Source organism: Pseudophryne corroboree, chromosome 4, assembly GCF_028390025.1.
Source record: "Pseudophryne corroboree isolate aPseCor3 chromosome 4, aPseCor3.hap2, whole genome shotgun sequence".
NCBI lineage: Eukaryota > Metazoa > Chordata > Amphibia > Anura > Myobatrachidae > Pseudophryne > Pseudophryne corroboree.
Window position 1 is genome coordinate 748,632,145 of NC_086447.1, and position 22,113 is coordinate 748,654,257.

Here is a 22,113-nt window from a genome sequence, read left to right on the forward strand (position 1 = left end):
GTTGTAGATCACCCGTAGATTGGAAGTGATATTTCCACTTCGGACATCAGTTTCATAGAAAACGCCAGAGTTGAAACCAAAAAACCGTAATGTCTGAAACTTTTGACTGTGGTTATGACCCTCCATGTCGAGACAGAATGAAGTCCTATAAGTTAGATCTGGATTGTGTAGCCCAACGAAAAGATCGACCAATGAAAATATCTTGGTATTTTAAGAGAGAAACTAAACTGCTGTTTACGTAAACTCAATCCTGCCTGAGATTAATAACATTTAATCTGAGATTGAAGAAACCAGGCAGGAGACCGGGGGAATGGAGCCACCTATAAAATCACCACTGTCCTGCAGAGGGAGTGTATGTCTGACCCCTGAGTCTATTCTGGTCAGTAAATCCTGCACTCCGCCAACATTCGAGATACCAGGTATCGAAAAGAATACCCATGAATAACATCTTCTGCGAAGGAAGAAATCCAGAACTAAGGTCCGTTGTAGAAAAAAAGTGCATGAGACAGCTGCTTTTTTTTTTTTTTTTTTAACAACTGACCCAAAATGGTAGCGATGCCCAGATGACGGAAAAAGGATTGGACTGAATACTCCTGTTAGATAGCGAACAGATTGCAATGATTAGAGCCCGTCTAAGATGGGCACTAAAGATTCTTGCTTGGTACGTGTTCCCCAAGATTCAGAATATATGTTCGTGATACAAATTCAGTACATCCAACGGATCAGTGGACTCTGAGAAAGCTGGTGTCCTCCCCACTGGGAACCAGACTGTCCGACTCCGTGGCCCCTGCAGAGGGCACATTGGAAGTCCGTGTTCTAGGCATACAAATGCCTCCCAAAAGAATACCCATTTTTCTGACATAGGTTAAAATACCCATTTCTCAGCTATTATCCTCAGGATGAGAACCCACGACCTGTTATACCGCAGGCATACACCTTACTGATAGAGTTATTTGCTCCTGCCTGCAAAGTACGCTTTAATTTGGAAGCAGAATTTTACGATTCGCAACCAAAATGAATAGAAGGGTGTCATAGCCAGGGAAAAGATGCAATAATAAATAGATAGGGAATAGAGCTTGAGAGACCAAAACAGTCAATGGATAATATGAAAAGGATCAGCTGCCCCAAGAATGGATAACTTGCATAATGCAACCGGTTTAAAGATTCATGCATAAGCCCGGAGAGGGCGTAGGAATATTCCTGTCAGAATGAATACTAATATAATAACGGCCTCACCGTTGTCAATCTGTGGTGACTGTTAAGGTCACATACTGTACTTTAGTAAAGACAGTCGCCTTAGGCTCTCCCATGATGGATGCATCCACTAATTATTAGTGCAACCTTCATTAGATCAGTGTCTTCATCAGCGAAAGGATAAAGAAATACTGTCTCTAATACTGAGAACACCGAAATTGAACCGAAAACAGTATGTATTAGAGACAGACACATTTCCCTGGAAATATAAACTATTTCATCAGGTGTGTAGTCAGACTTCCATCAACATTCTCTCACGTGAAGGAAGAGGTGGAAACCAAGAAATTCAGTAGATTATTTCTTATTTCTATCCTGAAGGATCCTCACTGACAGGATTTATCTCACCATTTTCTGTAGATGAAGCCTCAAAAACGCCTCTGAAGTAAAGGAGCTATATTGTCTGTCAAAGACCAGACTCGCTGCACAGTATGAACTGATTAAGGAGCTTTGTCCAGCCATTTGGCAAATCATAAGTACATAGTGTACAAGAAATAGAAATAGTCTGTCCTTGTTTTGAAAGGTGCACCGGTCCCGGAGGTACTGCAATACCGAGTCAATGCGTGGAGTGGACGGAGCAATCTCTTCTTCCATTTTCCTGTTCTAAACATATATTTAATACATGGCCCCCACATAGGGAACATATCAGATATTAAACTGATAAGAACAGATACTACACACTTGATCCTAGCCAAAAGGTCAAGTAGTGATCTTTTTACCAAGACTAGCGGCTAAGTAGTAAACAGAGTACCAGACCCATTACATTGACATAGCGTAAGGAAAAATATACTCAAAGAATACCGGTATTTGTGGACCGGTCCTGGAACCCCCATCCCTGCAAGTGCAGGGAATATATATATATATATACATATATAACTTCACACAGTTAGGGGCATACACTGAACTGGAGGGAGGCAGGTTCAGGGGAAACCCAAGGAAAATATTTCCTCACAGAAGGGGTAGTGAACAAGTGGAACAGCCTCCCATGAGAGGTGGCAGAGGCCAAGACTGTAGAGCAACTCAAACCCGCTTGGTATATGCATATACTTTTATGTAAACAAGCTCATGGCTTCAGTGCTGTGAGGCAGCAATGCTAACCACTACTCCATCTGTATTATTCTGGATTGAGATGTGTCTGGCCCACAGAGGCATAAACTGATCCCTGGAACCTCCCGGCTGCTCTGCAACTGGTGTCCTGGAGCACGGGGTACCTGTGTCCGTGCTACCTTTAGGAAGTCTGGAGCCACATTGTGCAATTTAATGTATATGGGAATCAAACCTGTGTTTAGTCTATCTTACTAATACACAGCATTAGCCCACAAAGCTATTGGAGCTCCTGTGTAGTAAACTACTGAACTTGTCGTTCCTTTAGGAGATTTGCTGTTTACAACCATGGAATATACAATGCCACAATCATAGCACACAATAATGTCTCATAACTCTGTGCTGTGGTCCAGCTCTACAGACTGAGCTATAACGCTCCTTTTATAACATGATGTAAACAACTATTGTCAATTTAGAATAGCACAACACTAGTTAAGAAAAAATCCCCGCCTGTGTAATAAACAGGGTGAGGTAAAAATAACTCTATTACAGTGAGATTACCGAAATATATGTACTAAAGGATCACTAAAGAGCACTAAAGAATCCCTTAGAATAAACGAGCTCCAGAGCATATGAAAGGGCTGTGTTATACTTGCGGTTTTTGCTGCTCTCCGCCTGTACTAACAGGATGAGACGCTGTGTTATGTGCAGCGCAGTATCCCCCGCTGTACCTGACGGATGGTCTCTTGCAGAGATAGAAGATGGCGCCTATAGCTGAGTCCTGCCCCCACAGAGAGAGGACGGCGGCGGTAAGACGCTGTTGGGCGGGAGAACGGGGCGCGAACACAACATCCTCCTGCGTCCCGTCGCGGTACAGCCTCCCCACCCCCGCAACTGAGCTCCGTAAAATCATTGAAATGACTACCGCTGCTGTCTGACAAGACGCGGCTTCCATGAAATGAGCGGCGGAAGCGGGACTGAACCGCTCCGTCCGCTCTGAGCAGGGAGGGGGGTCCGCATACACCAGCGCTGCACAATAATAAATACAATTATTATAAATACCATATATGCAATAACAGCCCAACGCTGCCCAGGCACGTTGTGGCTGTCTTACCAGTACAGTGCCTCCTAGGAAATCCATCCTGCATCAAGTAAGCCCCAGTGACTAAGAGTATGGTGGCTTCTTAGAGGCTCTGGGGAGTGGGAGACACATAACTAACTAACCCCACTCCTAGTATACGTGTCTCCTGTAAACAGGGACTAAGCACACATAAGTAAAATCAAAATAAACAACAGAAACCTAACTAAAATCTACACTGAAGGAATCTGTGCCTGTACTCCTCAGGCACAAAACTTAAAACTGAGGTAATCTGCTGAGCAGGAAGTAGATGGGAGGGGTTAGAGGGGGGAGGAGTTAGTTTTTTATAGGTTCTGTGCCAAACTCCCAATCCCACACACTCTAACCCATTAGTAAGTGCGCAGCGTCCCCCAGATGGATGAAAGAGAAAAAGGGATTTAGACTTAAACTCACAATATTTAAAGGCCCAGTCGGCTCTTACTCACTCTTTTCAATAATTTAAATCCTCCCCCTCCCCTTCCTCTAGAGCAGTGATTTTCAACCTTTTTAAACTCGTGGCACACTAACCAAGATTTTAAAATTGCCAAGGCACACCATCTTTTTTTTTCGGGCCCGCAGTAATAAAACACACACACACCTGCACCCCGGCATAGTAATACCACACACCTCCCCCCCTATAGTAATACCACACACCTTCCCCACTATAGTAATACCACACACCTCCCCCCCCCCTATAGTAATACCACACACCTCCCCCCCCCTATAGTAATACCACACACCTCCCCCCCCTATAGTAATACCACACACCTCCCTCCCTATAGTAATACCACCCCCCCCCCTATAGTAATACCACACACCTCCCCCCCTATAGTAATACCACACACCTCCCCCCCCTATAGTAATACCACACACCTCCCCCCCTATAGTAATACCACACACCTCCCCCCCCCTATAGTAATACCACACACCTCCCCCCCTATAGTAATACCACACACCTTCCCCCCTATAGTAATTCCACACACCTCCCTCCCTATAGTAATACCACACACCTTCCCCACCCTATAGTAATTCCACACACCTACCCCCAATAGTAATTCCACACACCTCCCCCCGCCATAGTAATTCCTCACACCTCCCCCCGCCATAGTAATTCCTCACACATTAATGTTTTATATATATATATATATATATATATATATATATAGTAACCTTAACTCTTGCCCTCTCTGTGGGGAGAAGTGAGGAGCACTGGGACGAGGCAGCATTGAGGAGGAGCAGTAGCGAGTGAGTGTCGAGTGTACTGTGCACTGCAAACGGGGGAACGAGACGTGCGGTGCGTGACCTATGAGTCACCATAGGTCACGAGCCGGCTGTCACTGAAGTGCAGCGCTGCCCGGCAACCAGGCATATCTGGCTGGCTGCTGCGGCAAGTCTGTGTGGCGGGCGGCAGCGGGTCTGTGTGCGGTTGGCGGCAGGTCTGTATGCAGGCGGCAGCGGGTCTGTGTGCGGTCGGCGGCAGGTCTGTATGCAGGCGGCAGCGGGTCTGTGTGCAGGCGGCACACCTGGAAACTGCTCGCGGCACACCAGTGTGCCGCGGCACACCTGTTGAAAAAGGCTGCTCTAGAGAACGATACCTCACACAAAAAACGTTGTTTGTTACTTTACTCTCTCAGATGGAGGCCAAATATTCATTTTCAAGGGATTGTGGTATCTACAGATATGGCAATAAGTCTGGCAAACTCTTATCTTGTTTGTTAAAAGGCAGACACCCTAAAGTGGTCATTCATTCTCTGCTCACCCAAGGTGGTGACAGAGTACGGACCTCGGCCGTGATTATTATTCATACCCTGCAATTAATCAAGTGAACAAGTCCAGCTTTTGGTCTACTACTGACCTGCCCCAGATGTCAGAGACACACTGCGCCTCATTACTCGCGCCTATAACAGTTGAGGAGGTTTCTACAGCGATATCGGGGTTTAAGACTGGTAAGACTCCGGGCCCCCGGACGGCTTCGCCAATGATTACTATAAAATGTTATCCCCTAGACTGTGTGAACCCCTTTCTTTATTATTTAATTCCTTCCTCAAGGGGCGACCCCTTGCCACAATACTTTTACTCTGCTGTGATAAAAGTCATCCCGAAGCCTGGACGGGACCCTGAACTTCCTAGTTCTTACCGTCCAATCTCCCTCTTGAATGCAGATTATAAATTGTTCACAAAAATCCTCTCTGATAAGCTTAAACTTATTGTCCCAGCTATAGGCCCTCATTCCGAGTTGTTCGCTCGCCAGCTGCTTTTAGCAGCATTGCACACGCTAGGTCGCCGCCCTCTGGGAGTGTATCTTAGCTTAGCAGAACAGCGAACGAAAGATTAGCAGAACTGCTACTAAATATTTTCTTGCAGTTTCTGAGTAGCTCTAGACCTACTCCTAGATTGCGATCAGCTCGGTCCGTTTAGTTCCTGGTTTGACGTCACAAACACGCCCTGCGTTCGGCCAGCCGCTCCCGCGTTTTTCCCTGACATGCCTGCGTTTTTTAGCACACTCCCGGAAAATGCTCAGTTAGCACCCAGAAACGCCCCTTTCCTGTCAATCATTCACTGATCAGCAGTGCGACTGAAAAGCGTTGCACGAGCACCAGCAAATCTACTAAGTTTTGTGTAAAATAACTTAGCGCATGCGCTCTGCGTACCATGCGCATGCGCATTTAGCAACAAATCGCAGCATAGTGAAAATCGGCAACGAGCGAACAACTCGGAATGACCACCATAGTTCATTCTGATCAGACCGGGTTTGTATGGGCTAGATAATCAGTCAGTAATATACGGAAGGTCTTGGCTGTTATGCAGGGCCTTCAGTCCTCTGGGTCCACCAACACTAATGTGTTGTTATCACTTGATGCCGAAAAGGCGTTTGACCTTGTCACATGGGACCACCTGTTTGAAGCGCTGTGGCGTTTTGGTGCCCCTGTAGACTTTGTCTCACTCATTTCCCATTTATATGAATCGCCTTCTACTCAAGTTTTAGGGAACGGCATTCTCTCTCCACCTTTTCTTATTCAGAGTGGTATAGGGCAGGGATGACCCTCATTGCCCGTGCTCTTTGCTCTAGCCTTAGAACCCCTTGCTTTATCACTGAGAAATTCTGGCGGTTTCACAGGTATTAAGATTAAGGACACTATGGTTAAACTGTTGCTTTATGCTGACGATATGCTCCTATTTATCTTGCATCCTGTCACCTCTATTCCCGAAACTGTCGCCCTAATTGAGAAATTCGGATCCTTCGCGGGATTCAAAATTAATATTTCTAAATCCGAGCTTCTTCTTCTATCGGGAGACCCCTCCCCTTTCTCATCACACCCTGTCCTGTCTCGGTTCCCTGTAGTCCAAAATAGTCTTAGATACCTAGGTGTTCATATCCCTACTTGCCTTTCAGATTTGTATACAGCTAACTTGGGTACCATATTATCAAAGGCAGCTAAAATCCTTGTGGACATGTTTCGGGGTAATCACCCCGTCCTCAGGGTCATCATAGATGACCCTGAGGACGGGGTAATTACCCCGAAACATGTCGGAATAAACTGACCACTTTTTTACTGCAACTTACGTCTGCTTGAGTGCCGCCTTCTTCATATATATATATATATATATATATATATATATATACACACACACACACACACACACACACACACACACACACATATATATATATAATCCTTTCTTTATTGTGACGGTTGTCAATAATACGCAAGGTCTCTCCTTGTCATCATTTGGACCCAAGGCCATTCTTTCTATTTCTATTCATTGTCAGGATATAATTTATGCTTCAGTTGTCTTTTCCGATAACTCCTGGCACAACCGCATAATGCCTTATTCCTATTGTACCAGTCCTTTAACAGTTTTGTATACATGTATCATGAAGGTCTCTTCTGTCTTTGTACTTTTCCATAAACCCTAATAAAATTGTTGATTTAAAAAAAAGAATACAATGAGGATATTTAAATTCTATAGAGATTAATTGAAAGTTTCACTTATCTTGCTTTTTTCAAATAGAACTATTATCACATTGTTATTTGTGTGCATCTAATAAATGTGACGTGATAGAGAAAGTCTGATTTTTCCACTGAATTCAGCATCCCTAAATTAGGCATAAAAACACCTATTCACATACCGGACGCAGAGACGTTTTTCAAATTTGTTGAGTAGTGTTACCGCAGCTAATTGAATCCAGCACATAGAAATAAAAGCGTTCAGTTATTTACTGTATTCTGGATTGAAAAAGTTTCTATAGAATATAATTGTAAATTTGTACCTTTATAGCTTTGTGTAGTATCATCCCAAGCAGAACTTCTCTGTAAAATGCTACCTTTCTTCTTCGTCTTGGCAGGAGATGAGACATTGTCAGTGTCCTAAAGGTACAGATATTTACAGCTTTGTATTATGTCCTGCAAACTTAAACATTGACCTACCTACCTGTGTCTGCCTGCATTCATTTACATATGCTGTGGCTCAGAGGTACCCAGAGAACCTTCCTGCACTGACATGATATTGTTTTGGTAAGATCTTCCACACCAACTTGAATCTAAATTTGGGCAAAACTTAATTCATATGTACCAGTATACAAGTAACCACACAAATAAGCCACAACAGTAGAAGCCAAATTATTGAAGCTAATTAGATGGGGTGCATTCCCTGTCCTGACTGTCGGATCGCTGGCGAAGGTATCGGGGTTCAGGCACTAAGGGGGGGTAAGGGGTAGGCAACAGGGGGGGGGTTTTATCCCTAGCTGATATCCCTGAGGGTTCGCCGTAGACGGTAGGGCTAGCCCTAGCCGCATCCCACCAAGGGTAAGGTTTATGGTGGGGCGTAGAAATACTTACCCCCTACGATGTTGGCGTCTTAAGTGTCGTGATGCCGCAGTCGGCATCCCAACAGCTGGCATTTCGTATATGTATTCCAATTAGATCTATTGAGTTGACTATAGCCATGACTTTCTATCATCTATCACACTTGCATACAACATATAAGCTGTAACTCTAAAACTGATCATTAAAACTGAATCCAACTATATAAACTGTCCCCGACCTTCACTATAACTTTATTAATTCATTTCAGGAGAAACAAATTCTTACAAACGGTAAATAACTCTTAAACATTATAGTTTTCCACAAACTCAGAATGCCCTTATGCACTGCAATTTGTAAAGCCTGATTTGCAATAAGCAGCCCTCCAGTTGTTGTAGAACTACACATTCCAGCATGCCCTGCAACAGTTTTAGCATAGCCAATCAGCAGAACTATGGCAGGGCATTGTCAAAGTCAGAAAAATATCTCTATGCACGTTGCCATATTTGCACCGCACACTGGTCTGCGCTGCGCATGCGTACGCTCTCCCGTGAAGGCGCATACCCGCAATAGCGTGCACCCGCGGGCGCACGGTATGCGTATTTACGGTAGAGTTTATGTAATCGTAGCGTGCGACTCATTCGTTACATATTTTCAGTAATAATGTAGTTTGTAGATCATGGTCCCTTTGATAGATTCTGAAAGTTTGGTTAATATAGAATGTCCCTGAGCTGAGGAATCCCTCTTTGTATCGTAGGAAGGGTCTAACAGGAGTCATGCAGTAGTGTTTGGTACCCATCGGAAGAGTATTTAAATAGCAATATTCCGGTGTTGGTTTGGAGCGTATTAATCGCTCGTGCGAATAGTTATGGACATAAGAAGTTTATGTCCATTTCTACTATTTACTCATACTCAGGTATGCGGCGGGAAACCTAGTTCCCCACCCACCTGAGCTGTTTGAAATCGTCACAGCCCACCTGTATGAATCAACCTATGACCTTTTGTTATGATGCAGGGCCGAATTCCGACGTCCAATGGACAATGGGATTGTAGGGACCATTAGATTGCATTGTGTGTGGGGCATAAATAGGCAGGCCGACCACATCCAGCTCTCACTCTTCAACGGTTCTCATTGCTGAAAATCGGGTGCTGGATGTCCAGGCGCACGCGATCGTTTACCCTTGTGCGTAAGTTTCTCTCCGTAATCATTGTCTTTCTGTGAGCCATTTCTCTCATATATATATCTCTCTCTCTCTCTCTCTTCTCCTTCTCTCGTATCTCCCATTGACTAGTATTGTATTGTATTAGATCAGCATAGTATTGTATTGTATTTCTTGTATAGTTATTTGGTTAGGAAGTCTCTGTTATATTGTAGTGTATCATTTGTACTGTGATTCTTTTTGCAAGTATAATAGTTATAATACAGATAATAGGCTTTGGACCCTAAACCAGTATCTGTGTATTTTCTCATAGTTTTAAGTGTTCACTTGAGCGTCGGTGACGCTCAAGCAGCTTTGTAGTTAGTCAGGTTACACAAGGTTGCACTTACACCCTGTATTCACATTAAGGTATTCTGTGTATTTCATTAATAATAGGTTTAGACATAAAGGTATAGCGTTGTGAGCGTCTGCGCCGCTGGTGATCTCCTCGTGGTCTCGAGCGTCCGCTACGCCATAGCGAATCATTACGTTAGTCATAGCCAACAGAGTGCTTGTCTGTGATCTCTGGGCCGTGAGCGAACGTGACGCTTGAGCGTCTCGCCTACGGCTGAGCGATCGTTACGCAACTTGCGTACCCTTACGGTACTTCTTAAGTAAACAGCGTACAGTGTTCTTAGACCTCATAAAGGGTTGTATATACGATAAATATTTAGCTTTATCAATTGGCGGCTCGTCCTGTCCTTCACATATCTGCACTAGGTAGATCAGCAGACATTATCCCTCAGCAAAGGGCGGGAGGTTGTCTCGTAGTGCTGACGGGATAAGCGTCTGCTTCGCTTAGATAACGAGTGCTGAAGGAATCCGGGAACCGGAGGTAAGAACAAAACGCTTGTGTTTTTTTTTTAAACTGTTTATTTTTCTTCTGTCTTGCGTATATACGCACGCATACATATATATATCTGCACTTCTTTTCCATCTGTGTATTTCATTTGTCGTATATCACCATCCTGTCTGCCAGTTTTTATAGTTGATAGAAAAGTGCTAAAAGAGACTTGCTGTTATTTCATAGTTTAAGAATAGGAGGTAATAGTTAAAAGTGTAGACAAACACACAGGTTTGCCTGGGAGATAAGGCAAAGCCAGTGGGGTACGCGGTAGATGATCAGGGATCGTTTGCATTGATAAAAGTATATTGTGTTACGGTGGATCTTTGTTTTGCGTACACGTGTCTCTAACAAAGACTAGCGTACGCAATCCAAAGGCCGACGCACGCAGCGTTCATTACGCAACGTAGCGTCCGGTTACGCCCACGTAGCTCAAGTCACGATAAGTTGATTTTTAACGCAACGTGATAAGTAACGCACAGCGGTAAATAGCGCAACAGGCGGTAAATAACGCAAGTCTATTTTTGGAAATCCAAAAATTTAAATTAACAGATCCTGCTCCTAATTGGTAACACAGCTGGGCTGAAGAAAATTTTCTGCGCAGAAATAGAAATAGAAACAAAAGTGTACATATGATGAGTGAGTGTTTTTACAATTTTAAAGGTTGAACCACAAGAAAAGTCGAGTACTCGTGAGGTACATGCGTGTAAGTGACGTGCACGGTGGCTAGGGAGGCATCTCTGGTTAAATACAATTTTGAGCATTAGAGTATAGCAGACCAGGAGGTCATACTGTAACAAGACCAGGAGGTCATACTGTAACAAGACCAGGAGGTCATACTGTAACAAGACCAGGAGGTCATAACAGACCAGGAGGTCCAGGTACAGCCGACAAGGAAGTCCGCTATACAGTTCACAGGCACAACACCGAAAAGGGTTGGTGCAACACCCATATAGGCCATATAAGCTCTGGCTGAAGGAATTCGCAGTCGTAAGTTTCGATTCCATTGGTCTTTCCGTACATAAGCTTAGTTGTTTGTGTACTGAACGACTGGACCGCACGTAAGTGTGTGCAGTAGTTAGTAATCTGACCTAATACCATTAGAGTAAAGGGGTCACAAACGCTATCTGTACACTCTAACGTGATTTGTGTAATTTTTTTTATTTTAAGGGAAGTTCGCTGCTCACTCAGGAACTATCCAGCAACCAATAGTTACTGGAAAGAGTAAGTGTTCTTCGGATAACCCTCACAGGTTCCAGTAAATAGAGGTTCAGGTCGCAGGGGCCCTAGGTCGAGTACGCCAGCACCATATCGGTGTGATCAGGTCGTATAGGTCGGCGTGGGCGAGTGAGTGGGGTACTCGGTAAACCGCCACCGTCAGCCTATTGTTGGCATTTGGTTTTTCGTAAAGGGTTGGCTAAATAAGGCAACACTTTTGAACTATGGGGGCCACTTGTTCAGGTAGGGGGCGATCAACCTCGGTTCGGGTTGATTCAGTGGTCCGGCCAATTGGGTCGGCCAGGTATATCATGTGTGAGAAATATGGAAGTCACACAGAAACTTTATGTGATGAATGGGAGAGAATGACTGTGCATGACGGGGAGAAATTCCCAAGAATAGGGAGCTTCAGCTCAGAAGTGTTACAAAATTTAAGGAGGAGGATATGTCTCATAAAATCAACAAAGAGACGAATTCAGCATTATGATTATTTACAGTTGTGGCAACAGGAAGGTGAGATACAGAGAGGTTTGGCTCAGGCGGCGGGATCTGGCACTAACAGAAAATTAATTGCCACGGCCCCGCCGCCACCATATATATCAGGAGAGAAGTTGATTACGGAGAAAGACGCACTAAGGTGTAACACAAAATCACTTAGGTACTGTGTAAATGTTAATGATAATGTTAACTCATTAACCCATGCAAGTATTAACCCGTGCAAGTTGTACCCTGTTTTGAACTTTCCTCAGGAGTGTGATCAAGAGGACGAATCGGCAACGATTTCAGCGCTCTCTCTAGCAGCCACCATAGCAGAGACCACAGTAGGCACAGCTCCACCCACGAGATTAGTAAAGGTCCCTAGCGGAGGGATAGGTGAGGTCGTATCAACTGGTAAGTACGGCACCATGCATTATGCTGAAACTATTTCACCACAGCCTGTAGAATCTACACAGAATGAGGTTGTTAGAATCACACCTGTTAGAGTAATAGCAGTACCAAATGGGAAAACAGACGCATCAGGAGCCACTCCCATTAGGAACATCGCCATGTACACTCCATTTTCCCGAATGGAATTAAGGACCATAGTGTCTGAATTTCCTGACCCTAGAAAAGACTTAGTTGCCAGTCAAAAATACATCAGAGACTTAGGTAACACTGTAGAGCCCAACAACAAAGACTGGCAGATATTGCTGAGAGCGTGTTTACCCTCAAATGTCGACGCAACTCAATTTTTAGCTGATTGCGGACTAGATCATGATGTACCTCTTACAGATGTGTACAACCAAGATAATGTGAAAAGAATAAACTTGCAGCTAAAAGAGTATTTCCCAGCAGTAGCTAAATGGAATAAGATATTCTCCATTAAACAGAAGGAGTCAGAGACAGCTGCAGAGTATTTTCACAGAGCATTATTAGAAATGGCAAAATACACAGGTATAGAGGACATTAAAACAGACACAAACCATCGGGAAGTAGCAGTATCGGTACTGATGGATGGTTTAAAAGAGTCATTGAAGACTAGGGTACAGACCACGCAACCTTGTTGGCGAGGTCTGTCTGTGGCTACTTTGAGAGAGGCTGCTATTGATCACGACAGAAACATCACTAGACACAGGGAACAACAAGGTGACAAATTAATGTCAGTAAGTATACAGGCTCTGACCACAAGGCAGCCTTTGTTTGTATCACCAAATCCTGTGGGTAAGTCAAGTATGGTTACTTGTTATTCTTGTCACAAACAGGGACACATGGCACGAGATTGTAGAGTAAAGAATCCACGAAACTCATACCAAACCCCTAGACAACGACACGACACACGACATTGGGAGCAAGGTCCGCAGAAACGGAGTTATGAGCCACATACAGGGGAAACAAAAAGATATCCCCCAAACAGAGACTGGCATGCCTCTGGTAGTTCCCAACTATCTCCCTCACAAGTAGTTGCTGCCAGCGGGATTCAGGGAGGTCACCATACCCAATAGGGGTGTGGCCATACCTGTAATCTGCAGCCAGTAAAATTAATTGCCAACCTTGAAAGTGAACCCGAGGTCGCAATCAATGTAGCTGGTAAAACTTTAAACTTTCTTGTAGACACAGGGGCGGCCAAGTCAGTGATAAATTCGACAGTGGGCATGAGAACCACTGGTAGGACAATTCCAGCCATGGGAGTAACAGGAGTAGTCCAGCACTACCCTGTTAGCAAACCAGCCGAGATTACAATAGGGCCTTTGCATACCAAGCATTCCTTTTTGCTGGCTGCATCGGCACCAACCAATCTCCTGGGAAGAGACTTACTGTGTAAAATGGGGTGCGTCATTTATTGTACTCCTGAAGGTGTATTCTTGGACATACCTGAGAAACACGCTCAGGAAGTGCGAGACATGTTAGACTCCCCATCAAAATTAACGTCACATACCATTATGACAAATAGGAATCCATCCCAAATAGAAGAGATGACATCTCAGATACCAGAGTCACTTTGGACAAAAGACGGACAGGACACTGGATTAATGGCAAACGTAGCTCCAGTAGTGGTACAAGTAAAAAATGGTAGGATAGCTCCAAAAATCCCACAATATCCTCTGAAGCCAGAGGTGGAGTTAGGAGTTTACCCAGTAATAGAGCGCTTGCTACAACAGGGCATTCTAGTAAGAACGTCCAGCACTGCCAATAGTCCCATCTTCCCTGTTAAGAAGAGTGGGGGGGAGGGGTTACAGGCTAGTGCAGGATCTAAGGGGGATTAACAAAATAGTTGAGAGTCAGTTCCCCGTAGTGCCAAATCCAGCTGTCATCCTAATGCAAATCCCTCCCACTGCCAAATTTTTCACTGTTATTGACCTCTGCTCCGCTTTCTTTTCGGTACCTCTGCACCCTGACAGCCAATATTTGTTTGCATTCACATACAGAGGAGTCCAATACACATGAACTCGGTTGCCCCAAGGTTTCATAGATAGTCCAAGTATATTTTCTCAGGCTTTGCATGATTGTTTACAGTCTTTCCAACCAGACAGTGGATCAGTATTGATACAGTATGTGGACGATTTATTACTGTGTTCAGATTCACTGGAAGCATCTCTGAAGGATACGAAACAGCTCCTGTTTCATCTTTCAGACACCGGACACAAGGTGTCCAAAGACAAGTTGCAATTATGCCAAACTAAGGTAAAATATTTGGGACACTGTCTAACACAAGGACTGAGACACCTGACCGCTGATAGAATCCAAGCAATTAGAGACATGACACTGCCACAAACCCAGCAACAGATCAGGACGTTTTTAGGAATGTGTGGGTATTGCCGTAATTGGATCCCAGGGTTTTCCATATTGGCGTTACCTTTGCAGGAAATGGTCTCCTCAAACAAACCTGATAGGATCTCGCATACAGACGAATCCGAAACAGCATTTGAGAGACTCAAACAGTGCCTAACGCAGGCGCCAGCACTAGGTATGCCAGACTATGGGAAACCCTTTGAACTATACGGAACAGAAAGTGCTGGTTGCGCAGCAGGTGTACTAACCCAAAAACACGGTGATGCCAGCAGGCCAGTTGCATACTACAGCGCTCAGCTAGACACGGTAGCGCGATCCCTCCCCACATGCTTGCGAAGCGTTGCTGCGATAGCATTGCTAGTGACAAAAAGCGAAGACGTCGTGCTAGGCCACAACCTCACAATCCATACGCCACATGCAGTATCAGCCTTATTGAATTCTGCCCAAACCAGACACGTCTCATCAGCGAGGTTTACAAGATGGGAATTGGCACTAATGGCCCCCGTAAACATCACCATAAGGAGATGCAGTGCATTAAATCCTGCAACATATCTCCCAGGTGTGCCTGGTCAGGCACAAAGGGTGGAAGGTGAGAGTGCTGGGGAAGGAGGATTCAATACAAAGGAAGATACACATGATTGTATGGAATATTTGACCCAAAATTTTACCGCAAGGCCTGACATCAGTGACAACCCACTGGAAGATGCAGAACTCACGTTCTACACGGACGGTAGTTGTCACAGACAGTCAGACTCGGGAGACTTGTGTACTGGATACGCAGTCGTAGATGACCAAGACACCATAGAAGCGGAACCGCTAGGCCCACCTCACTCAGCCCAGGTTGCTGAACTGGTCGCCCTAACCAGAGCATGTGAATTGGCTAAGGGTAAGTCAGCCAATATCTACACCGATTCTAGATACGCATTCGGGGTAGTCCATGATTTCGGAGCCCTATGGCGTCTCAGAAACTTCATGACGGCCGCTGGTACACCGGTAGCGCATGCAACTCACATAAAAAGGCTTCTAACAGCGATACAGGAACCCGACAGAGTGGCTGTTATCAAATGTAAAGCACATACATATAGCCAAGACCCGGTATCACTTGGTAACAGCCGAGCAGACAAAGCTGCTAAGTTAGCAGCTGCTACCCCCATACAGACAGACACCACACAACTGATGGTATTTAATACCATCAACACACAGAAGTTGTGTGAGATGCAGAATTTGTGTTCCACACAGGAAAAGGCAGTCTGGAAGGCAAAGGGATATGGCCAGGAGTCCTCAGGGCTCTGGACGGATGGACATGGTAAACCAGTGGCCCCCAGGACATACCTTCCATGTCTGGCTGAAGCAGCTCACGGGCTGACTCATCTAGGCAAGGAGGGGATGTGCAAATTGGTAAGAGCATACTGGTGCGCCCCAGGATTCTCCTCTCATGCGGGTAAAAGAGCAATGTCATGCCTTACCTGTCTGAGAAAGAATATTGGAAAAGCAATACCTACAGAACCATCCCATATCCCACCTGCCGGCGGCCCTTTCCAGGTAATACAAATTGACTTCATTCAATTACCCCCATGTCGAAATTTGAAATATGTACTTGTTTGTATAGATGTTTTCTCGAATTGGGTCGAAGCATTTCCAGCAGCTACAAATACCGCTATGTTTACAGCTAAGAAAATTGTGCAGGAATTTGTATGTAGATATGGTATCCCTAGAATCATTGAAAGTGATAGGGGTACCCATTTTACCGGTGATGTCTTTCAAGGAATGTGTAAATTAATGGGTATTGATAGCAAGCTGCACACTCCGTACCGTCCACAGGCGAGTGCGAAGGTCGAAAGAGTGAACAGCACTATTAAAAATAAATTGAGTAAAGTGATGGCAGAGACAGGATTGACATGGCCAGAAGCTTTACCCATTGTATTGTACAGTATCAGAACCACTCCCAGGTCCCCTCTTAATCTGTCCCCTTTTGAAATCTTGTTTGGTCGACAACCGCATGTCATGATTAACCCTCAGGATGATTTGAAATGTAACAATGAAGTAACTGTAAAGTACTTGATTAACATGAGTAAACAGTTGAGGAATCAAAATGATAATCTGAAGTTGGTGATTCCTGATTTACCAGATAGTAATTGTCATGACATTGAACCTGGGGATTATGTAATGATACGAAATTTTCTACGCTCAGGTTGTCTTATTGATAGATGGGAAGGACCATACCAGGTCTTATTGACTAGCACCACAGCATTGAAGGTTGCTGAGAGAGAGACTTGGGTCCATTCATCCCACTGCAAAAAGGTTGCTGATCCAGAGAAGTCCCGTGATAAGGAACAGACGGTAGAGGTTGTATCACTGGAGTGTCTGTTCCAGGAGGACTGAGGCGGCACCTGAGCCTTGAAGACCGAAAGCAGTTGTTGACCCCCTTCTCCCTTTTATTGTTTTCTCTACTTCCCATCCCCCTCTCCCTTAAAAATTTCTTTTTCCCCCTTCTCATTCTTCTCTATTTCCTCCTCAAAGATGGACTTGCCCCAAGAGACTGTGATCCGGATTTTGATGTTAACCATGATGTTGACCAGAGCAGTCTGTTCCGGCGAGAGTACCATAGAGGTCGAGAGAGGTTCTGGAATGGGTTCCGATTATGATGATGGAGGCGCAGTTTTCCAAGATCAACCAAGCCAACAAGCAAAGGCGAGTATCAGAAAACGATCCGATAGAAGAAATTGTGATGGATTGTTAGCTGAAGAAAACGTGATTGAGGATGGGTGCATAAAGAAATGCCAATCCAGTTTTAATATCCATATGGACCGGCATCCATTGAGTGACTATCACTCCTTAGTGGGTAACGTATTAAACCAAACAGATTGTTGGGTATGCTCTCAAGTACCTCAGGGTCATAGCAAATCAGGGCTAGTGCCATTTCCTTTAACGTTAGGGGAGGTACTTGAGCTAAGTGGTGGGAGACCGGTGGACCGGAGGTTTAACATCTCCAGCCCTCCTAGTTTGAAGCTCCACCAATACCATGTGGATAGGTCCCTCTTATGTTTTAATATCTCCAATCCCCGTAAGCCGGGAAATTGGGAAGTGTCATGGAGCAACCTTACCATGACCTTTTCACACAGAGCAGATAGAATGCCTACAGATACAGAGCTTGTACGCCACATAGCCAGTAGAGGAAAATCTTTCCGGTATCGATATACCTTAGGAAATAGGATTACTAGAGTTGGAGAAGTATCACCAGGATACTGTGCACATATCGTACAAACCGATACGTGCATTAAGCAGATGGAAGAATTAGGGTCAGGAGAATTCACCTGGAAGGTGTGTAATATGGTAATGTCCTTCTCTGTCCCATATGTTCTCCCCGATGATGCATATTTCATATGCGGGAGAAAGGCGTACAAGTGGCTTGCCCCAAACTCTGAAGGATTGTGTTATATTGGAAAAGTATTGCCTGAAGTAATGACTGTTACACATGACAAAATGAAGGACATACACCGTGGTGCCCAAGCTCCTTATACTCACACTCATTACGAGCACCGAGTTAAAAGACAACTGTCAGAAAGGTTAGAGCACCCGGCCTCTGATCTTATCCATGAATCCACCGGGATTCAGGTTCTGGTAGCGTTAGATTTCACTCGCACCGCTCGAGGAGTGATGAATTATAGATACATTTCCGCACTCGCCAATTTGTTAGATAATATCACTGAAATGTATGATGACACATTCAGATACACTGGAAGAGAACTTCAAGCTTATAAAACAGAACTAGTTCAGCATAGGATGGTTCTTAATTATCTTACAGCAGTAACAGGCGGATATTGTGTTACATTGGCAACACAGTACGGCATAAAGTGTTGCACGTATATCACCAATAGCACCGAGGATCCGGTAGAGGTCATAGACCAAAAGATGGACGATATTCTCCAATTGAAGTGGGAATTTCGTCAAAAACACAATCTCACCCTTGCTGCTGTAGGTAATGAGCTAACTGGTTGGGTGTCATGGTTGAACCCGCGAAATTGGTTCTCCGGTTTAGGAGACTGGGCTCAAGGAGTCATAATGGATGTTGGAAAGTTCCTCCTATGTATCTTAGGTGTTGTTATATCTATTAGATTGATATTTAGATGCGGGCAGGCTTTAATGCGGTGCAAACAAAGTACAAAAGTGATGAGCTTGAGGAGTGAGGAAACTGTAATTAACCTGGATTTGATTTATGACCCAATGATAGAAACCAGGATGTGATGAAAAATGCGATTATACGGTCCGTTTCTTTCACCTGTTTTTCTGCTTTTCTCCAAGATACAAAGACCCCCTTGGACGAGGAAGTTGACGAGACGCTATACAGACAACAGACAAGCACCAAAGATGAAGTTTTGACCACTTGAGAAATGGACATTTGATGAACTTTGCCATGGATCCCCAGTTTCCCTAGTATTTTTAAACTCACGCTAGCCCAACATTTTTTTTGTAAATCTGATGGCACTGACAAAGCTATTTGCTCATGCCCAAGGAGCAATACAGCGCAAAGAAGACGACTCTCAACAGATACCGAACAAAACTTCAACGACAGATGTACATTTACCTGACATAGAATATCATTGCATTCCCCATAAGTGTTCTTTATCTTCATTTCTACAACCCTCAGGTAATGACACACATAGTCGATAGGGAATACAGGCACAGATATCAGCAACCACATACTTCCCCCATTCATGTATCATCAACTAAAATGTGCATCCCCATTTTGTTACAACTGAAAGCCGAAATGAGCTCGGTAAAGTTTGACAGCCCATCCACAGACCTGTACCACGGGATAAGAAGGAATTCAAATGTATACTTCGCAATACCTCGAAGCTTGATTTACCACACGTACGGCACGATGATACATGACCCTCCAAACATGGACTCATACACACATGCTTCTGCTTTCTCACTAGGTCATACCCTCTTCACACCTACTCCTCTCTTCTTCCTCACCCAACCATGGAAATGAATTAACCCCTGACATATATTTTTCTCCTTTTGAAATGTTTTCAGGGGGTGGCAGTTATTATTGACTGCCAAAGGGTGGACTGTCAAAGTCAGAAAAATATCTCTATGCACGTTGCCATATTTGCACCGCACACTGGTCTGCGCTGCGCATGCGTACGCTCTCCCGTGAAGGCGCATACCCGCAATAGCGTGCACCCGCGGGCGCACGGTATGCGTATTTACGGTAGAGTTTATGTAATCGTAGCGTGCGACTCATTCGTTACATATTTTCAGTAATAATGTAGTTTGTAGATCATGGTCCCTTTGATAGATTCTGAAAGTTTGGTTAATATAGAATGTCCCTGAGCTGAGGAATCCCTCTTTGTATCGTAGGAAGGGTCTAACAGGAGTCATGCAGTAGTGTTTGGTACCCATCGGAAGAGTATTTAAATAGCAATATTCCGGTGTTGGTTTGGAGCGTATTAATCGCTCGTGCGAATAGTTATGGACATAAGAAGTTTATGTCCATTTCTACTATTTACTCATACTCAGGTATGCGGCGGGAAACCTAGTTCCCCACCCACCTGAGCTGTTTGAAATCGTCACAGCCCACCTGTATGAATCAACCTATGACCTTTTGTTATGATGCAGGGCCGAATTCCGACGTCCAATGGACAATGGGATTGTAGGGACCATTAGATTGCATTGTGTGTGGGGCATAAATAGGCAGGCCGACCACATCCAGCTCTCACTCTTCAACGGTTCTCATTGCTGAAAATCGGGTGCTGGATGTCCAGGCGCACGCGATCGTTTACCCTTGTGCGTAAGTTTCTCTCCGTAATCATTGTCTTTCTGTGAGCCATTTCTCTCATATATATATCTCTCTCTCTTCTCCTTCTCTCGTATCTCCCATTGACTAGTATTGTATTGTATTAGATCAGCATAGTATTGTATTGTATTTCTTGTATAGTTATTTGGTTAGGAAGTCTCTGTTATATTGTAGTGTATCATTTGTACTGTGATTCTTTTTGCAAGTATAATAGTTATAATACAGATAATAGGCTTTGGACCCTAAACCAGTATCTGTGTATTTTCTCATAGTTTTAAGTGTTCACTTGAGCGTCGGTGACGCTCAAGCAGCTTTGTAGTTAGTCAGGTTACACAAGGTTGCACTTACACCCTGTATTCACATTAAGGTATTCTGTGTATTTCATTAATAATAGGTTTAGACATAAAGGTATAGCGTTGTGAGCGTCTGCGCCGCTGGTGATCTCCTCGTGGTCTCGAGCGTCCGCTACGCCATAGCGAATCATTACGTTAGTCATAGCCAACAGAGTGCTTGTCTGTGATCTCTGGGCCGTGAGCGAACGTGACGCTTGAGCGTCTCGCCTACGGCTGAGCGATCGTTACGCAACTTGCGTACCCTTACGGTACTTCTTAAGTAAACAGCGTACAGTGTTCTTAGACCTCATAAAGGGTTGTATATACGATAAATATTTAGCTTTATCAGCATGCTGGGATGTGTTCTAGAACAGCTGGAGGGCTACTTATTGCCCACCCCTAGTTTAACTGATAACGAAAAATATGCTCTAACCTTCATTAAACACACTTTGATAAGCAGAAAAAAGCTACATCCTGTTAGCATGTGTCACCTGTTTAGTCAGTTCTTTCAGGAAGTTCTCACCGTTATCTTCATCTGATGAGTCTATATCTGGAGGAACGTACTCTACAATAAACACTTTTGTCACTGTCCCACTTTCTCTGCCATCTCTATAAAAGGAATATGCATGATTACATCAATAACCAATACAGTAGTGAACAATGTAAACTATGGCTACTCAAAAGAATGGATGGAGGGAAAGAGAGAGAGAGAGAGGGAGGAGGGGGGGGGAGAGAGATATTATATTTTACGTTAAAGTCACTATAAGTGGACCTAACCCTATGGCCCACGTGTAACAGCCTGGAAGTTGCCAAAGCCAGTGTGACTGATGATTTTTTTTTTTTCTACTTCAAATAAATGCTAATAACCAGCAAACAAATTTTAATTACACATAATTATTTCAAGTGTATCTAACCTTTAAGTGAAGTGTCTTCTTGAAATAAGTGCATATGCATAAAGTATTATAGACTCCAATACAACAATACACACAAGCTACAAATATGTGGCTGTGTGGCAGGTTTTGTGTATGATTATCAGCGGCAGTTAGATAATTACATAAGAGTGACTTACCTGCTTACAGCCAGAGCCTTAACAGTTATTTTACCATCAGGCAATGTAAATGGACCTCGATACTTCAAAGTGGTGTTCTCCATGTGACCAACTTTCCTATGTAACTCTGGCTTGCTTCCATCAAGTGTATAGTGTATGGACACATTTGGTGAGTCTGGAAA

General features: G+C 44.1%; 1 protein-coding gene and 1 non-coding gene across 2 annotated transcripts in view; both read right to left on the reverse strand.

The window, feature by feature from the left end:
• DZANK1 (double zinc ribbon and ankyrin repeat domains 1) overlaps positions 1-22,113 on the reverse strand; it is a 172,427-nt gene that overhangs the window by 124,705 nt on the left and 25,609 nt on the right. The window contains exons 3-5 of the mRNA XM_063918148.1: positions 21,953-22,106; positions 21,375-21,492; positions 7,686-7,782 (exon numbers count right to left, since the gene is read on the reverse strand). Coding sequence (XP_063774218.1) covers positions 7,686-7,782; positions 21,375-21,492; positions 21,953-22,106 — 369 coding nt within the window. The remainder of the gene's footprint in view (positions 1-7,685; positions 7,783-21,374; positions 21,493-21,952; positions 22,107-22,113) is intronic.
• On the reverse strand, positions 1,770-1,962 carry LOC134913219 (U2 spliceosomal RNA). The gene has a single exon (XR_010177032.1). It is a non-coding gene; the product is annotated as a U2 spliceosomal RNA (small nuclear RNA).